A 19,343-nucleotide genomic window follows, 5' to 3' on the forward strand; every position below is an offset into this window, starting at 1 on the left:
AGACATAAAGTCAGCTAAATTAGCAAATCCACAGGACACATTTGTCTTGATTTTAAGTCAGTTTGAAAAAATAAAAATAAAAATCAATGACAAATAAAATGATTGTATTTTATATGTATGTCTATCCATTGTACATTATAAAAGTTTTAACCTGCATTTTTTTATGATAATTAGTGAATTATCCCCATTGAGCCATGATCTGTGAGAGGTAACAACATTAGACTAAATATTAATTGAAATGGTTAGTAATGGAGTTAATAATGAGATATAACCTATGTTTATTTATTTTATGACTTTTTGGTTTTAGATAACTGAACATGCATCGGGTCAAACTGACCCAGGAGCACCGTTGCTGTTCCTGAGACACGGACATAACAGGAGGGTTAAAATGAATCAGAAAACCACAAAAGTAAATATAAAGCTCCTTTAGATGTTAAGCACTTATATTAGAAAGACAACAATAAGACAAGCCTAGTCCATTTTTTGGATGTCACTTTGTAATATTACTTCAAATTAAATTTCACAGTAAGAACAAAGAATGCAAAGAGTGAGCGTTTTGTATTCTCTTTCCTTGTGGGCAACACCACAGCTGCAATACACACCACCACCAACAACACCAGCCTCATTCTCAAACAAATGTTCTGAGTCCTGTTTGTGCTCCTTGTCCTAGCAATATCTGCTTATCACAAGCTCCCACTTTATTCAACTTCCTCCATGTTACTGTAGCTGCTGTAGTAGTTACGAAAGTACAAGCTGCAGTGGTCCTGCCCAGCAGAGGGCGACCAGTCGACATTTATAGACTAAAGTAGAGGTTTGCCAATTTTTCTACGCCCTTAATAACATACCACATTAATATTTCTGGTTGAGTATATTTTATCTTGGTTAGCCTACGTGTGTACCCTTTTTTTGATAGTTGATAGTTAATGAAGGCCCATCCTGTAAAGAAAGAGTAATTGGCTGAGAAAATGCTTAATCCACCCACCACCAGGCCATTCTAACAAGCACAATGCAAAAACGATCCTAATATAGCTGAATTCACCCTAAAGTACACAGTTTGCACCTGCAGGGAGCTGAATAGAGCTGTCAGAACCTCGTTTTGGGAGCTGCAATAATGTAGAGAGTCATTGACCAGAACAAGGTTTGTGGGGAGAGACCGTAGACTGTAAATATAGATGGACAGCTCCTCAAAAGTGAAGGCAAAGCAAGTAAAGTTCCCCCTGGTGACTGCCTTTAGTATAGGTCATAAGCTCCACCCCCTCCATGGTAATGGATGGGACTAAAACACTAAAATAGACGTCAAATATTTTTTTTCAAGGATGGTTTCTCTCCTTTCAGGAAGTTAATATAATGCTGATACAAGTTCAAGTTTTTTTCATAAGATTCGTTTTAGTTAGTTATTTGATGCTATAAAAACAGGATGTGACATCATGACTACAAGTTGCCATGTCAACCATATTTACATGCACTGTATGCAAGTATGGACAATGCGTCTATGCATAGTCTATGTGAAAGACGCACGACCCTGACTCATGTAACATATAATGTAATTATAAAGAAATGAAATAAAAAATCATACCAAACACAATTAACACAACCAATTTATTGTCTTTCAAAAAACGAGAAAACAAAATAACAACAACACAAAACTCTGAAAACATAGAGAAATGTACACCTTTAAATTACACAAGCTCTTATAAACAAAATAAAGTCTCTTTCTATATTTACATCAGCAGGGGTAGCAACAGGTGACTCTTCAGAATATCTCATAAACAATCTTTCTGATTTTTTATGTCTGTACACACACACACACACACACACAAAAAAAACAGCATTAGGATGTGACCCCAACCCCCAAGGTCTGACATTGGTCTTTTCCCGCCACTGTGATTTGTCAGCAGTGTCTTTTTAGGCACACAAACTTTTTGTTTAAATTGTCTTATTGGTCAGCAAGTCTAGTGAGTGAGAACAAGTACAGAGTGTCACATTTACACAGGCCAATAGTGATGTGTCAGTGGCCAAACATATTAAGGAGGGTGCTTATTTCTGGGACTGATTTATTTAATGTAACGGTGATTTAGGGCCATACTCCACAACCACCTTCACTTCAAATGGAAAGGGCTGGCATTTTCCTTGAGTTGAAACTGTAGGAATTTCTTACACAATACTATAAATTTAACTTATTTACAACAACTCTACATTTAACTAGTAAATAATATCAATTAATATATCAGTTTAGGGACCTCTAGTCAATTGACAGCGTATGCCATCGTTAGCATTGTTTGCAGGGAGCCGTTTTATCGTTGCAATTGAACATTTTCTCATTTTCGGCAAGGAAAAACAAAATAACATTAAACCACTATGTTGGTGTTCCGAGTCACGGAGTTGTGTTAATGTCAAGCCTGAAAACAAGCCTGCATGCCTTTAAAACACTCTTGGTGGTATATTTAGTACTCTAACCATCGGTGATTGCAGACTCAATACCAAACAACCTCTTCTAATAAGTGCTTAATGAGCCTAGCATCACTCAGCAAGCTAAATCACAGGTTGCTGCTCGTATTGTCATCACTAAGCTGACCTGTGGTGCAGTCATCCCCCAAAAGTAGATCCCTTCCACTTGCTATTATATATAACAATCAAGATTTCTCTGCTTTTGTGTCAACCCCAAGAAGGGGAGGATGGGTGGTTTATATACATCCTACCGATAAACAGCTCCCTCCGATGTGAGGGTTGTGTCCAAAATCTCTCCCTAGTTACTGCATCATGAACTATATTTACCCTGCTGTTTTGTTTGAATGTCCAAATTTGGAGTGTGTAAATGTACCCACTACACACTAACCTCAACAATTCCACTGTCAGTATTATATACACTGCTTAGAATTATTATTGTGAGTGATTTTGGACACAGTCACTCAGATCTGTAGAGAATTTGCCACTCTGATAAATAACTGTGGACCAGGAACCTAAGAGATGATGAAAGGACAATCCTTCAGCCTATATAGATGGAACTTCACCTGAATTTTTTCAAAATTAATAATAAAATAATAATAATAATAACAAAAATAACATGTTGTATGTGGTTATTTCCTGCAGTGTTGCGGGAAGCTGCATTTCAGAAGAAAAAAAAACACGGCAGACGTCTGGATACAGAGATAGAAGGTGCTCAACACGACAATCAATAAACACTCGAAGAACCAAACACAGAGGTATTAAAAAAATAGGCAAGGCTGAGGTCAACCCACCCTGCTGTGGGGAGGGAACTGATGGACACACAAATACAGCATGTACAGCATGGCTCGACTGAGCCGTGTGATGAGGGAGGACGAGGGAGAGGAGGGCTTGATTGTTGATTGCCTGGGCCACTCTGACAGAGAAGCAACACCTCCCTTAAAGATGTACACCCTAAAATGATCCTCTTTAAAGTTGTTTTAATTAACATGATTTTTTATTAGCTTAAAGTGAACACTGTCCCTGAATGCAGCCACAGTGTGATTCTAATTTAATCTAATATATTAGTATGGCGCATTGGTCAGTTTACTACCCAGCCTGAGAAAACTTCTCAATAGTATCTGCAGTTCTGCTCAGATTGCCCCAAAAGTGTGTAATGGTAATCCCAATGATGTTGTAAACTAGATCTGACCAAACCCGCAAAGGAAAACCTGCGTTATAGAAATAACAGGAGTCGATTTAATGGAGCAATAAAGATGGTGGTGCCATTAAAGCATTGCAGGAGAAAAAGTGGGTGGTATAAAAAAATGTAGAAAGCATGGTGGAAACAAACTATTAAACTGATGTTTTCCAGAGCTGCTAGTTTTTGTCTTCAGGGGACGCTTCAGTGGACACTGAAGTCACATGATTCATCTCATCGTATGTCGTGATCTTCTCCCTGAAGGCCAGTTCATGGTTCCTGAATCTATGTCGATGGGCAGAGTCACACTCAAATCTGAGACACGCTTCCACTGTAATCAATTTGGCTGTCAACACATTTGCACATCTCAGCAAGACAACAGAAAAGAAACTGTATATGCATCTGCACAGCAAGAATAGAGATCCCGGGGTGTGCAAAACAGTACAAACATTATGATATACTACACTGCAAAATAACCAAGAGTCTACTTTGCTTTTCTGACACATACGCAGTCCAGACATGGGCAGACAGCGAAATTCATCATCAGACACACAAATACTGGCATGAGTCTCAGCACTCATCAGAATATGAGTCTGGTAACACGTCACTGGGATTTCATCATGGGGCGTGTTCCAACCGACACGGAGAAAAAAAATACCTCTGCACACAATTGCACAAACAATCAGAGCCATTTTGTTTTAGCTCCATGGCGCTTAGATGACACGTACGACTATGCTGCTGTTACTCTTCAGTCCATCACCACATGAAGCCTAACGGATCTGACTGGTCCAGCAAATCTTTGCCAGAGCATAATCAGATCCCAGCACAGAAAGTTGGTCTGGCTTCCAGGCCGCACGAATACAAGAACCATGAACTGGCGTCCGTGGTGGAATAATTCCCACTAAATGTGGCTATTTTGCTCATGTTAACTTTGCACTCTTCCTCTCTGTTGTAGAGATCCTGGGACATGAGTTGTTTAAAATGGGTAAGTAATCAGCCTCGTTACACGCCCAGATGCCAATAAGACAGAGAAACACCAAGATTGCTTAAATATATTCTTAAATGTCTACCTTTGATGTTACATGTCTTCTAGGTAGCTGCTGCCTGGACAATCTGAACAGAATATTCTGCAACAAGCATTCAGTAAGATTTGTCTCTCTGGGTGCTATAATAAGTAGGCTTTACCAGCAGGGGGCAGTACTGCTATAATAATAGAGATACACAGGCCTCAGGTGCTTAGCTCAGTTAATCAGCTGAGTAACAGGTGAAAACAGGTATTCTGTTGAACTTCTTTTAGAGTTTTTCCTCCAGTGACTGTTAGCCAAAGTCAACATAGGGAGAAAACAAGAAGCAAGACAGATTAAATGCTAAACCTTCCATATAATAACCAGGGTTCCACCACAAAGGAGGTGATGACATGATATATGTAAAGGGAAATAATGAAAGGCTGCCTGTGTGTGTGTGTGTGTGTGTGTGTGTGTGTGTGAGGGGGGTATTAAGTATGATGTTTTCTTTTTTTAATTCATTCAATCTGTCCTGTTTATCCTCCTTCCACTCCGACTGCCATTAAACAGAGCCCTCTTTCACCTCTGCTAACCTCACCTCTCCCCCAATTCCTCATCTTTTATTGAGTTTCTCCCTCACAAATCCACCCTTCTTCAGTCTGTCAGGAGCACCAGTTCCCCCTCACTCCTCTCCCCCCCGTCGCTCTCCTCTCCTTCACTGTACGGGGGTCGTTCCCTCTCTCGTTCCCTCTCTCGCTCCCTCTCTCGGTCCCTCTCACGGTCCCTCTCGCGCTCCCTCTCTCGCTCCCTCTCTCGGTCCCTGGGCAAAGAGGTGGGTGTGGTTTGGCCCTCGGCTCTGCGTGGGGCAGGCTGGACTTGCGGCAGGTAATGCTCCAGTAGCGCGGGGTGAAAGGGCATAGCCGCAACTGAGACGGTGCCACCACCGCCTGGGTACTGACTGTCCGCGTGGGAGTAATGGATCTGCTGGGGGTCCGTTTGACTGAAAAGACAGGAGTGAGACATGGACATTGAGACTGTAGCAGTTGATGAGAGGTGATGAGATTCAAGCTCAACTTTTAAAATCCTTCCAAGGTTCACTTTATTTAGACCTATCAACCATGCCAACATGGCAAACAAAACATAATTACTGTTCTTATCAGAATACGAGTCTTTTAACACGTCATTTGGATTTCATTAAGGGCTGTTTTCAGCCAGTACAGAGGAAAAAACACCTCAGCACGCAACTGGATAGTCCTAAACCAATCAGAGCTATTTAAGCTGTAAACAAATTCAACTCTACGGCACTCAGATGACGTGTATAAGTATGCTGCTTTTACTCTTCTGTCCAGCAGCATAATCAGCTCCCAACTGAGCAACTCCTGCCCACAAAAAAATGTGCGGGCCAGAGTTGTTCTGGTTAGGATTACCCCAGGCTAGGATTACTCAGAAACAGATATGAACTAAAACTGCAGAAACTGATTGCTGTAGAGATGAGAGTCAGCTGTGTTAGCAATCCATGATCAATTAATTGCTGAAAAGGAACAAAACATGCTGGACATCTCTTATATGTCACAAAATATAAGAGATTATTATTTACAGATTAATTAAAAATTTGGACTTCATTTTACCACTTCTCAATCTACAGGAATGAACTATTACATTTACATTTAAATAAATGTGGCATGAGGTGACAAAGCCTTTTTTGTGATGATTATAGTACCGCATACCGCATACTTCACTTCCAGTGAGGTAACCAACTCTTTCCACAGTAATATGCCGTTCACAGACTCATGCCATGTGCAGCACAAAATAATAATATTGCTTGAGGGACTTCTTCATTAAAACAGGAATAGATAGTTGTGCTCTCTGGTATTGGTAAACTAAATTGGCTGTTTTCATCAGTAACTACCGGTGTCAACCAAATCAGCCAGGACTGAAAGGATCTTCTGCTAATGCTCTGGTGCCAGATACCCCATTCACAAGTCTTGAAGCGTCCATGCCTCAGTGGCTCGGAGCTCTCTGGGAGCACGTGACGGACCAGCAGCATATTAAACAACATCACAATGTCTTTACTCGTCTGTAGATACTGATGAGTTAATCATGCCAGTTCAAACACAAACACATCAGGTTGAACCTTCAACGTACCAGACATAAGACTGGTCTTAAAATGTTCTTTTAACTTCCTTCAAGATTAGTTTTTAGTCATAGGAATTGATTTTTTCGTCCAGTTTGACAGTCTGATATTGATGTTTTATCCTTAAAAAGAGTTTAAAAGAGAATAGATGTGATGGGGCGAAGAAAAGCAAGAGGGAAACACAAAACAACTCAAAAACAACCACTGTAAACAGTTCCATCCTCCAACTCCTCAGCTTAACTAGTTGGAGGAGTTAGCGGGACCAATGGGGAGGGAGTCTATTCATTGTCAAGGACAGACTGAAAAACAGCCCAGCTGCGTTTTCCATACTTCACTTTTGTTTGTGTCTTCAAGAATAAAAAAAGGAGCTTTGAGAGTTGAGCGCATTGTCTGCAGTGTGTGGATGTACTGCGCAAACTCATCATTGGAGTGAATGCTCTTGTTGTGTGGTGTTGTGTGCCAGGGACAAATTCTCTCACGTTATACCTTATACCTCAAAGTTTTGCAAAGCATGCTGGCCTCTGTGGTTTCTACCTGTGTGTGTAGGTCGCTCTCTGCTCCTGCCGGCGGCTCTTCATCATGGCCTTGTACTCGCCGACCCTCAGTCTTCTTCCCTCGACAATGCAGGTGCGCTTGGGCCGAGGTTTGTATTTGTAGTCGGGGTAGCGCTCCAGGTGCTGCCTGCTCAGCCTTGCCTGCTCTTCATAGTATGGCTGCTTCTCCTGGTTGGACATGCCCTTCCACCTGGAGCCTAGAGACAAAGACACATTAGCACAAAGGAGGTGAGCTCATTCACAGAACATCTCTGGCAACAGAACACTCAGGCATGCTCTCGTACAAAGCCTATGTTAGTCTATGTTGCTCATTGACTCTTTTAGTTAAACCTTTTTTTTCCTCTTCAATAAAAGCTGAGTATTATTATTGGCGTCCATATGACAATATGCTTAGACACCGTTTACAAAAGAGTTGTCTTCTCCCTCTTTTTCCATTATTAAAGCAATAATAATCATCATACATCCAGTCCTCGTAATTATGAGATGTAATGAAAGATCTCGGGAGTAATTATGAGAAAAAGATAAAAGTCATTTGAAACAGTGTGAAATACTGTATACAATTTTTCATGAAAAAAAAAAAGCATTTTACAGGAAATGTCAGTTGCTGTGGATTCAGTCAATTACACTACGGGCTACAACTCTTTTAGAAGATTTAAGTATGTTATAATCAATTTTTATATCCTCTGAAACTTGATCTTTCACTCAGAAAATCAAGCTATGGCTCCTTATTTTTGACACAAAAACTAACTTCATGCATCTAGCATCTTTCCATCTGGGCCTCCAGAATATTGACTTTCATGGGTAAAAGATGCACAATTGGTACAACCCCAATTACATCGACTCTAATTTTATCCTTTTAATTAAAGAAATAAGAGGCCAAAATCTAGTACCGCAAAACAAACTAACCTGAGTTCATGAGAAATTTTACTGGACTGAATGTCACAAAAATATCAGTCAAAACCATCAATGTCACACTTAAACAGAGAAGAAAAATGAAACGTCTGCAGAACAGCAGCCACAAGTGTCAGTTACAGGATGATAACACACACCCCTTCATGTTGCTAGTTTCCCTTTTCATTTTCCTCGGGCGGCTGTGGCTCAGTAGCAAGTTGTCCATGAACCGAAGGGTTAGCGGTTCAATCCCTGGAACGTGCCCAAGTGTCCTTGAGCTTGACACTAAACCCCCGCCCAGTGTTGGAGCTTAGAACTGGTATGTGAGCGAATGGGTAGATGTATGACTGCAAAAGCGCTCTGAGTACCAAGAGGTGTCATTTATTATGACACCTTGTAATGTTTTTTTTTGTTGTTGTTTGTTGAAAAACCATCAAACTTACCTTTGCCAAGCTAGCTTGGTCAAAAAAAATAAATAATTAAATTTAGGGTATATAAGTTTCTCCACTACAAATTTTGACTAGCTAGTCTGCGCAATGAGCAAACCCTTATATCTTAAAAAAAAGTGTGGAGTAAATTTTAAAATATATCTTAGAACTTGATTTCAAGCCTGCACTGTAAAATTCCTCACTGCAAAAAAGTCCAATAATAGCTTTAGTATGAACATCCTGTGTGTTCCTGTGTGAAGGAGGGTCCTACATAACCAAACAAGCTCTTCACAACACAAAGAAATGCAAATGTTGGGTCAAGGGAAAGGGATTCAGGCCAGTATGTGTGTGCTGCTGGGGAAGCAGGTGGCTGTTCATGCCCCCACATGTGCCAGGCAGCGTCTCAGAATAGAGACGTCAAGTGAAACCAACCCCTACCCAGTGCTGGGCTTACCCAAGATCTTGCTGATGGAGGAGTTGTGCATGTCAGGGAAGGCCTGCAGGATTCTCCTGCGCTCATCCTTAGCCCACACCATGAAGGCGTTCATGGGTCTCTTGATGTGGCCTGAGGAGGCAGGAGGCCGGGCCTCTGCGTAGCTGCCTTGGACCGAGGCGGGCAGGGCACCTAAAGAAAACAAGGTTACTGGCTGAGTTAGGAATATGTTAGTCATTCTTCAGGATATCTCCACTTGCTCCTTCCTGGGAGTGGTTCACTTCTTGATATTAACTTTTCCTCCTACAACTTCAAAATTGGTAAATATCTCTTGATAATCTTTAGTGGTTGAAGGAAAACTTTTCATCACCCCCAAACATCCGTTCTTAAACACAATTACGATTCATTTTCTCCACCCGCATTTTCCATTTTGAAGTTTTTATCAGAAACGTTTGTTGTGTTTCTCATTAAAGCTACAACACTTCATGAAGAGAGTGTATTACAATCGGATGGTGGTGGTTACTTTTTTGATATTTAAATGTCAACGTGATATTGTGAAGCGCAGTAATAAAGAATGTATGAGGAAAAATAAGGAAAATAATATGGACAGTTGTGCCGGTTAGTATTATAAAGTATTAAACGGGGACACCTACTCTCAGAGTCACTGCTGAGGTGGTCCTCAGTGGACGGAAGGCCGTGCCTGTCTTCACAGTGTGAAATTCTCTCGCTGCGGGGAGAAGCTTTATACTCCTGCAGACATAAAAAAGACAAAGATAGATGAAGTCAGACATGCAGTAAAGTCAAACAAATATTCCTTCAGCACAAAGAGACAATTTGAATTTGGACTGCAGTAAAAAAGAATGACTCAATGCTCAAGGGGTGTGTTCAAGGCACACGTGTTACACAGAGTTCTATTTAAGGTAAAGACATGGCAAGCTCGCCATATCAGCTGCTGTTTAAATGTAGAGCTGTAAATGCAAAGATAGGATATTACGACGCTATGAGGGGGGAAAATGGTGTTTATTGTTTGAGGGAGGAAAGGTGAAGGAGAGGAGGCAGAGGTGGGAATGTAACAACTGGAGAATTTGCAAAACTACCATCCCGTCAGTGTAATATCTATCACCCATTCCCAAGCTATAAAACGTTATTTATCCCCATGCAGTGGAGTGAAGTGTGATACCAAAATAGGTCAGTCAACTATACTGGTGTTAACGCAGCAGCAAAGGCGAGATGGAGCAGTATAATGGAGGAGAGGAGGAGGAGGAGGAGGAGGAGGAGGAGGAGAGCCACAGAGTACAGTATTACTGTGGACAAAGAGAAGAGGGCAGGTGGCTCAGTCAATGCCACACTGAGGCCTTTGTGGTATTGTGAGGCTGCAACAGCTGTTGCTCAGGACGAGGCTAAGACCAAAGCTTCAGCCACCTCAAAGAATGAAAACCAAGACCAGAATAGAAGACCATTTTACAAGAACCAAAGCAGAAAATAACAGCCAGGAGGGTTTTTTTCCCCCAGCAATCGACATTCTGAACAAAATACGAAGTTTTGAAACATTTAATATCACTTTAAACGTGTTGCACTTTTCCCAATGCAGCACATTGCTGCAGGATAACAACAGTTTACTGTTTACTTAACAGAGTTTACTGAGCTATAACTATGTGCTTCTGTATGCGAGTACAACACAGCTGGGATATTCATCCATTGGTTAAATCCAGAGGAGAAGCATGACTCCTTGTAACTCTAAACCATACTCTGACCCCTCATTTGGACCACAATGTCACGCAACATCAAATTGTTAATAAAAACTCTAATTTACTATACAATACCCACTCGGTAAAGTTAGCAACTAGCGGATTAACACCGTGGAGCATTTAGCAGCTAAAACAACGATACAGAGTTTGTAGGAACCAAAGCACAGCTAGAAGAGAGCAGATTTTTGACTTCTCAGATAGACACAAATACAATGCCAGATGCATGGTAATGGTGCTCTGTAACAGCTGGACGTGAAACTAAGTGACTGTTTGCTAGCTTGTTTCTGCTGCCCCCAGTCTCCTTGGTATTAAACTGAAAAGAAACATACAACAGAGGTACGAGGGAATGACCGATACTGATAAGTAAGTTCATTTTTGTTTTATTTTGCGCTGCTGTTATATGCTAGTTAGCATGTAGCCTATAAGGCATCCCACTAAGTCTTGAGTCATTTTGAAGTGTTATTAAAGGTCAAAAGTTAAACCTAACCTAATGGCTCATGTAAAAACACCATGATATTTCAATAACGAGGTCCATGTCTGACAGGGGTAGGGAGGTTCAACATTAGCTCACCATCTTTCCACTGCCGTCTCTATCCCTGTCCCTGTCCCTCTCCCTCTCTCGACCTCCACCGCTGTGACTCCTCAAGAGCTGCTGAGCATCGTGGATGGCCTGGGTGACCACGTCGCCATCTCCTAGGAAACCTCAAGATTAAAATACAGCACAAGGAGGAGAAGAGCAAAAAACATGAGGAACAAATTAAAGATTAGACATTTATATATGTATAGGCCTATCCATAGCAGCCAAGAACGGCTTGCTTGCAGTTCTCGGCTTGTTATTTTTGTTATTTTGAGACAATTTGGACAATTTGTCTTGTTATCTCAAGAAAACTTTTATTCAATCAAGTAGAAAGGTGGACTTGGGAGTTGATGCGGGAAAAGAAACAACTCTTCCTATAAACCCAAAGATCTACTATGGGCTGGGAGGCTAATAAACAAGGACAAGGTGCAAACGTGTACAGAGTTGGTTTTTCCTGAACGATGCTGATCAGTTTTTCTACAGTTTATTCAGGTGATCATGACGGTGTGAAAATATTTGTGTGTTTGAATGTTCAGATAAATGATACAGTTGCAATCAAAATGATTCAACCACGATTGCAAATTAGGTTAATTGGCAAAATGTACAAACAAGCAGCTGCTTGCAATAAACAAATCAAACAAGAACAATTTAAATCGCTTAGCACAACTAATAGTACAAGTGGTTTCTCCAAATTCAACACAAAATGCCACTTTTAATGACTACTGCAGTCTCAAACTTATTCAACTCCCCGAATAGAATTCCTCATAAGAGCACACTTCAGCAAATCACGTGAGCTTTGAAGGCAAATCAGGTATGGTCTCAAGCACACCTGATACAACTAATCAAGGGCTTTATTAGTTGCATCAGATGTGCTTGAGATAGAACACCTCTAAGATTTGGATTGATGGTGACATTTGTTAGAAACATGGTGGTAAGTCGAGAGAATTGTCCAAAAAGGTCAGAGAAGGGATCATTGCTTTGCACAAACATGGAAAAGGACACAAAAAGCTAGCAAAGGCACTGAGTGTTCCTTGTGATACAGTTGGAAGCATAGTTTGCAAGTTTAAAGTTAAAGGAACAGTGGCTACACAATCTGGCAGAAAAAAGTATACTATCAGTGGCTGTCACCAGAGTCCTGAGGATGCAGGTGGTCAAAAACCCTCGACTGACTGCAAAAGGCATGCAGCAAGACTTGGTGTCGGGCTGTGCATCACGTTTGCAGCAGGTCATAACAGCAACAGGGTGCTCTACTAAGTACTAAAGACGCTTGTCATGACGGGGTTGAGACCGCAGTAGTCATTAAAAGTGGCATTTTGTGTTGAATTTGGAGAAACCACTTGTACTATTAGTTGTGCTAAGCTATTTAAATTGTTCTTGTTTGATTTGTTTATTGCAAACAGCTGCTAGTTTGTACATTTTGCCAATAAACCTAATTTGAAGTGGAGGCTGAATCATTTTAATTGCAACTGTTTATGATCAGATAAAGATCTACTACATAGAAAAGTAAAGTAGCTGACAGTATGCCAGCAGCACAACTCAAGGTTTTTTACCTCTAAGGCCATGATTCACTGCTATCTGTCTATCAGAGGAGTGTAACTGTATGCATAACTCACTCAGGGCTGATCGTGATGGGCTGTGGGGCACCTCTCTCTGGAGATCTCTGGGTCTGTATGTCCCTTGCAGCGCTAGCGATCCCAGCTCCATGGCCTGCGGACTGGGTGTTTTCCCAAGCTCCAGCCCCTTTGGCTTGGAGGTCAGGTTCAAGGGCTGACTGGCTTCCTAAACACACAGATGAGCAGGCAGGGGTGGAGCTATTTATACACATTCAACCATAACCACAACGGGCGAGGATGTGCATGTTTTCTGGTTACGCACGCCACATACGGCATGTCAGAGCACATCTGTCACACCTTTGTAGCGCTCTTTTGTCTTTAAGTTACCCTCATCCTCTCTTTCCTTTTATTTGTCTAAGCTGTGTTCGTCTAGTCCTGCCTGAGAACCTGCTGTGTAATTACAACTCACAATACATAAATATACACAAGCACACACCTATACCACACACATTAAACCTCTGAACGGTGGGTGCGGTGTATTCCTAAAGCCTCCCAGACACCTGAAAAGGATATTATTTGTTCAATCTGGAAGGCTTCACTTTCCTTAACATTCCTTAAACCAAACACATAGTATATACACACTGCACAGTAACCAAACATGCTGCTATAATACACTACCAAGTGCTAAAAGCTAAAGAACTTGCTGCCATACAATGCACGGAAACAGTGAAGTGATACTGTACCTGTCGGAAGGAACCACTGCTCCTCTTGACAGGGGTGGGGTGAGCGTTTGGCAGCAGCTGCATGGGATAGTCCACAGCTGTAAAGGGTAAAAGAACATTTTTCTCCGGTTGCAAACCACATTTAACTACATAGATTCAAACATACAGTAAGCTGGGTCAAGTCAGCCACGATGTTGATGGCTGGAGCCATGAGAGTGGCTCTACAGGAATTAAATGTATGAATAACGGCACAAGGGTTTTGTCCCATCTTTTTAAACAGCCATTGTCTATTGCGGGTAATCAGACAACACCTCCAAATGACTGCACTGTATCGTCATAAATGAATAAGTCATCTTTTAGTTAATTTAAATTTCTAGTGAAATATTTTTACTAGAAAGATATTAATACTAGAGAGAACAATACAAATGCGGCACTGAATTTCGTAGTTTCAAACCCATTTAATGTGGAGGAACTTTAATCAGGTGCATGTGCAGTGGTTGGGGTTAGGAGCCCGGAGACAACCTAAAGCTATGAGGTCACTTTAGCACTTACATTTTCACTCACAGTCACAACAGAGACATTCTGCTGTAATAACCCTGGAACACCACCACTTCATATACTTCATATTTAGGATTACTTAACACAGTGACATACAAACATAGCTGATTAAAAAATTTCAGCATCTTACTTTCATATTACTGATTAGAAAAATGGTTAAGCACAACAGTCATTAACTGGTCAGAATCCAGCTGCAACATGGCAACAGCAGAGACGTATCAGCCAAGTGGTTTGCAGCAACTTCCTGTGCTTTACTCTAGATATGGCAGATTGCAGATTGTCTCGGGTGTGTGAAATTTCATGTTCAACCTTTATTAAAAGAGTGATGGGATTATTCTGAATAGAGAATGTATTTCAACAGCGTGGTAAAAACAGAGTCCGCTGGGACTTGAAGGGTAAGTCCACAAAACACAATGTCCATTTGATAGTGTAGTTATATGCAAACGTGCAAACAAATAGAAGACACCATCGAAATGAAAGGAAACGGCACAGAGAATCATTCAAATGAGAGATACACAGTATAGCTACAAAGAACTTTCTGTCTGCAAGTGACCTCCTCCACACAATGCAGCAATCTTTCTACATTTTTTACATTCATGTGTCAAAACATTCAGAGGCACTCACACTCTGAAAGAGAGAAAAGCAAATGAATGGCTATTCTGAAACTCTGCCTGCAATGTTAAAATGTCCGGCCTTGTGTCTTTAAGTTCAGAAAGAGAAGACAAGGTCGCCCACGAGTACAGATATGAAGACTCGTGAAAGCAAATCTGACAAAGCTGTGGCTTTCTCAGCCGTGCCCTCTGTAGCCTGCTAACTGTACAAGCATACATGTGGGAAAGGTATTATCAGCTACACTGTTCAGCTGAAGTCTTTCGATTTTCTATGAAAAAGGACGCGAGTTGAAGCGCATAAATATGCTTAAGCTTTTCTTCAAAAACACTCACGGACTGCAACTCGTGGCAATAGCTTTTCACTAAGTTTCTAGCCTCCAAAGCTCACGTGATTGTTTGGTAAGTTGAGTGCTCATCCTTCTTTCGCAACAGAGTGCATATGAATAACTTTAAATGAACTGACAAAACCCAGTGAGCCCATCCCTAAATGTCTGGTGTAGAGAAAGCTTGGAGGATTATTAAGAGATCCCAGCGACTATTAAAGATGGACTAAACAGTATGCCAATCATTACTGTGCCCATTGGTTTCCTTCTGCACTATGCCTTGAAAACTAAAATGATTTTTGGCTATGATGGCTTTCTAGAGCCAAAATATCAATTTTTTTTTGATAAATGGTAAATAGCCTTGTTTTTATTTAGCGCTTTTCTACCTATTGGTACTCAAAGCATTTACCCATTCGCTCACACAAGTGCACACACCAGTGTCGCACACTGGGAGCAACTGGGGGTTCAGTGTCTTACTCAAGGACACTTCGGCATGTGGCACATTTCGGGGATCAAACCCTCTGGTTCGTGGACAACCCGCTCTACTTACTGAGCCACACGGTTTAACGGCAGTCATTTTTCCAACCTAAACCTTTGCACTTGATGACTCACTCGGCTTGCAGGGAATCGGTTGCAGGGGCAAGGTCATCTGTGGGTCAGAGGTGACCGAGAGGGGCTGGGTGTTGGGGTGGAAAGCCGGAATCATCACGTAGGGCATGTTCACCTGCTGGGACAAAGCAGGACAGATATGGTTTACCCAAGAGTTGTAGTTTTACTTGGTTGAAACACTCATTTGCTGAGCTAGAGTGAAAGGTCTTGAGAGGAGCTGACCTGGATCTGCTGCTGAAGCAGGTTGATCTTGTGCTGTTGTTGGATCAGCTGCTGCTGCTGCTTGGCAATCTAAGACACAACACTTGCTCATTAGTTGCTACTAGAACAACTATCCATGAATGCAGTAAAATCTTTAGTTCAATTTTTTAGTCTCCAGAGTGCAAGTAAGCTCTAGTGGACTGTCATTCACGTATCCATTCAAACAAACATCACACGGTCAAGCAGCACTGGATTTACAAAGGCATACTGTGGTGTTTCCTAAGCAAAAATTACATCTCAAACAAAGATCGCTTTCAGTTTTCATCCATCTAATTTACCTGATCTTCTTACGCAATCGAAACACCAATGCAAAGACAAGATTTCAGACCGTTTCATAACGGCCCATTATACGTCTATTTTCATCAAGATAATAGACAGTACAGACGCAGAAATTTGTTTAGAGGCGTTGAGACGTTTGCATGTTCTGCTGGAAGATGGCAGTTGCATAGATTCAGAGTGGTACCTGCTCCTGTTGTTGTCGAGCCAGCTCCATCTGCTGCTGCTGTTTCTCCAGCAGCAGGGCGGCCATGTTTCTCTGCTCAGAGTGGGCTCCCAGGAGCTGCTCCCTCAGACCGCTCAGCTGGTTGATCATCATCAACAACTGGAGCTCCTTCTCTGCCAGAGACTCCTGGGTACCTGGAACGTCAGAGGACCATATTTCTCTGAAAACTGCTTGAGAACATACACTGTATGTATTTTATGTCAAACTAACCCGTGTTAATTTACTAATTTGTAAGCTTCTAATGTAAAGGCTTAGACTTGTGTAGCCAGACTTAAAAGGTGAATGTGGTAAAACTCCATTTGGATTTCATTACGGGGCGTATTTCAACTGATACAGAAGAAAAAAAAATTCTGTACGCAACTGAATAGTCCTACAACCAATCAGACCCATTTAGTTGTAAACAAGTTCAACTCCAGATGACATTTATGTCAACATCACTTAAGAAATTTATTATTTTGTCCATCACCACATAAAGTGCACTGAAATGATTTGACTGGGCTGACAGATCTTTGCTGTAGCAGATCTTTTTACTCACCAGTCTATTTTCTTCTGGTTTCTATTTTTTTTTTTTTTAGAAGATATCTTCTCATTTCCTGAGGAGAAACTTTTCTTGCTGTTACACACATCTTATTTTTACAAGAAACTTGTCACATTATAATAAGAGACTTCTCTTGGCTTTATGGGAAACATCTGTTTTTTGCAGCGAAATTTCTTGCTGTAAGAAATGATGCCTTTGTTTTTATGAGAAAAAAGGGAAACTTTGCTTTTTCCCCCGAGATGCATTACATTAACATTATTTTTACTCATTTCCCCATTAAAAATCGTTACACAACATAAATCTTTGCAAGAAGGATGCTCTGCAGTAGCAGGAAGCTGATATCAGTGTGTTCACACGAGAAATGTTAGATAATGTTGTTAAAACTATTATAGATTAGTCGCCAAATCTTCAGGAAAATGCTAAAGAAGGCCAAATGACAGAAAACTGAGACACACAGACTACCACTAAAGCACGCATACCTTCTGTGTCCACTAACACCAGTGAGACAGAGACACAGACAAAAAAGACTGTGCTGTAGTTTGACTAAACAAGTCTTCCTCCTTCTCCTTGTCTTCCAGATATGCCTTTTTGTTTATTACTAAGTAGTCCAGATTTTAGAAGTAACAAAAGATGAAACCAGTGAATTTTACCGCACAGTTGTCCAGCTAGGGATGTACTGAACTAGTGCACGCAACCAGGTCATGATTGTGAAACATGTATGTATGGGTTATATAAAATTTTCTCCTTAATAAAACAAATGGTAAGAAAAAAAAATAACAATATGTGTACAAGGTAATGGTTAATAAATGGTGCATAAGTGGTGCAAAGTTTATGGTAGTGTCTGAAAGCTGACCTTTCAGTTGTCCTGCCCCCGCTGCACTTTTATCTAGAAGTTTCTCCTTCCAGTCAGCATTCAGAAGCTTCTCAATGGTAGGCATTACTGTTAACAGGACACAACAGGTACTCAGCAGAACGGCACCGGGCAGCAGGAGATGGCGTGAAAAATATATTCTGTCAAATAAAATGCATCTGACACCAGACTACTTTCTGAGCCTCTCTTCTGCCTTTCTAATGGTGCTGATTGAAGAAGACATTGGAGGTGTCGAAGGGCAGAGGATGTTTGTGCATCAGGGAAAAGTTTTGAGTGTTTGAGTGGATCAATATTTGGACAGAGAACAATCCAAGGTCAGCTAGTGGAGCGAATATGAGAAAATTTTAAGGCGAGGAGTGCGGGCTGGTGAAAGACTTGAGGGCAAGGAGAGGCATGGAGAGAAGCCTTTCACTCCACATGCGAAGGACAGAACAAAATCAGTTGAATAAAAAACCCAGCCCCGACCCCCCTGAACCAATACAAAACACCCTCGCTCTGCTAGACAAACTGTCACTCTGCACATCGATTTTCAGCAGAAGGCATTGTTAATTTCTGAATGAAGTGCACTTAAACGCATAAGGAAAGGAAAGAAGCTGTGGAGGTGCACTGACACAACTACTTTATATCCAATAAATACTGAGGCAAATGGAGAGAACTTGTTGAGGTGAATTAAGTGCAGATCCCAATACAACTGATCTGTCATTTTGACATCTCTTAGACTGATGTCAAAATGACCTGTCCTTAATTATTACCATTATGTGCAGCCACTGCAGTTTTGATGGACTTTGAATACAGTCGGCTGCTAAACAGAATTGCAACTATTCAACGTTCACAACCAATTCATACCCTGTGTGGAAACATGAAACTTGACCCGCTGCCTTTGGTTTTTTATTCTTGATGCAAACATCTTTAATACTCACTCAGTCTCTGAAAAAGTGCGCCGCTATGACCATATGTTAACGAAAATAGTGTATGGCAGTCATGAATTGTGAAAAAGTGCTGTGATTATACCTACAGTAAATTTCACAGCCATTTCATAGTCGTCAGATATTTCACTGTTATACCAAAATCGGGGGAAAGGGGAAAATTGGGTTTTCAATACTGTATTAAAATATTCAAAACAGGTTAACGGTTATCAGTGTGGCAGGTTAGGCTTAATAAAATGGGGTCCTTAGTCCGAACAGCCATGCTTGTAAATAAAGAAACTACGTCTTTAACTTATGTATGACTGGATCTAGCTCTGATGTCTGTGGAGAAAGTGGGTGAGAGTTTAGACAGACCTTCCTTGAAGTTGGATGGCCCTTCTGGACGATCATGCATCCTAGCCTCCTTCAGTCCCATGGGGCTCCGTCTGTGAGGGAGCTCCTTACCTGGAGAACCCTCCTGTCAGTGCACAAGAAA

The 19,343-nt window shown here is 41.2% G+C and overlaps 1 protein-coding gene across 5 annotated transcripts in view; it reads right to left on the minus strand.

Annotated features, from left to right (window-relative positions):
- Positions 1-1,580: 1,580 nt before the first annotated feature.
- Positions 1,581-19,343, minus strand: part of sox13 (SRY-box transcription factor 13) — a 41,170-nt gene continuing 23,407 nt past the window's right edge. Inside the window, exons 3-14 of one of the 5 annotated variants that reach the window (XM_084543203.1) lie at positions 19,223-19,325; positions 17,925-18,011; positions 16,495-16,667; positions 15,993-16,061; positions 15,774-15,885; positions 13,691-13,767; positions 13,008-13,173; positions 11,389-11,519; positions 9,723-9,819; positions 9,091-9,261; positions 7,298-7,514; positions 1,581-5,629 (exon numbers count right to left, since the gene is read on the minus strand). In XM_084543203.1, the coding sequence (XP_084399329.1) occupies positions 5,284-5,629; positions 7,298-7,514; positions 9,091-9,261; positions 9,723-9,819; positions 11,389-11,519; positions 13,008-13,173; positions 13,691-13,767; positions 15,774-15,885; positions 15,993-16,061; positions 16,495-16,667; positions 17,925-18,011; positions 19,223-19,325 (1,749 nt within the window). In that variant the 3' untranslated portion in view covers positions 1,581-5,283. Of the gene's footprint in view, positions 5,630-7,068; positions 7,515-9,090; positions 9,262-9,722; positions 9,820-11,388; positions 11,520-13,007; positions 13,174-13,690; positions 13,768-15,773; positions 15,889-15,992; positions 16,062-16,494; positions 16,668-17,924; positions 18,012-19,222; positions 19,326-19,343 lie in introns of those variants that run through there. The other 4 variants (XM_084543204.1, XM_084543202.1, XM_084543205.1 and 1 more) reach the window with 4 other exon arrangements.

Source organism: Chelon labrosus (assembly GCF_963514085.1).
Source record: "Chelon labrosus genome assembly, chromosome: 4".
Lineage (NCBI taxonomy): Eukaryota > Metazoa > Chordata > Actinopteri > Mugiliformes > Mugilidae > Chelon > Chelon labrosus.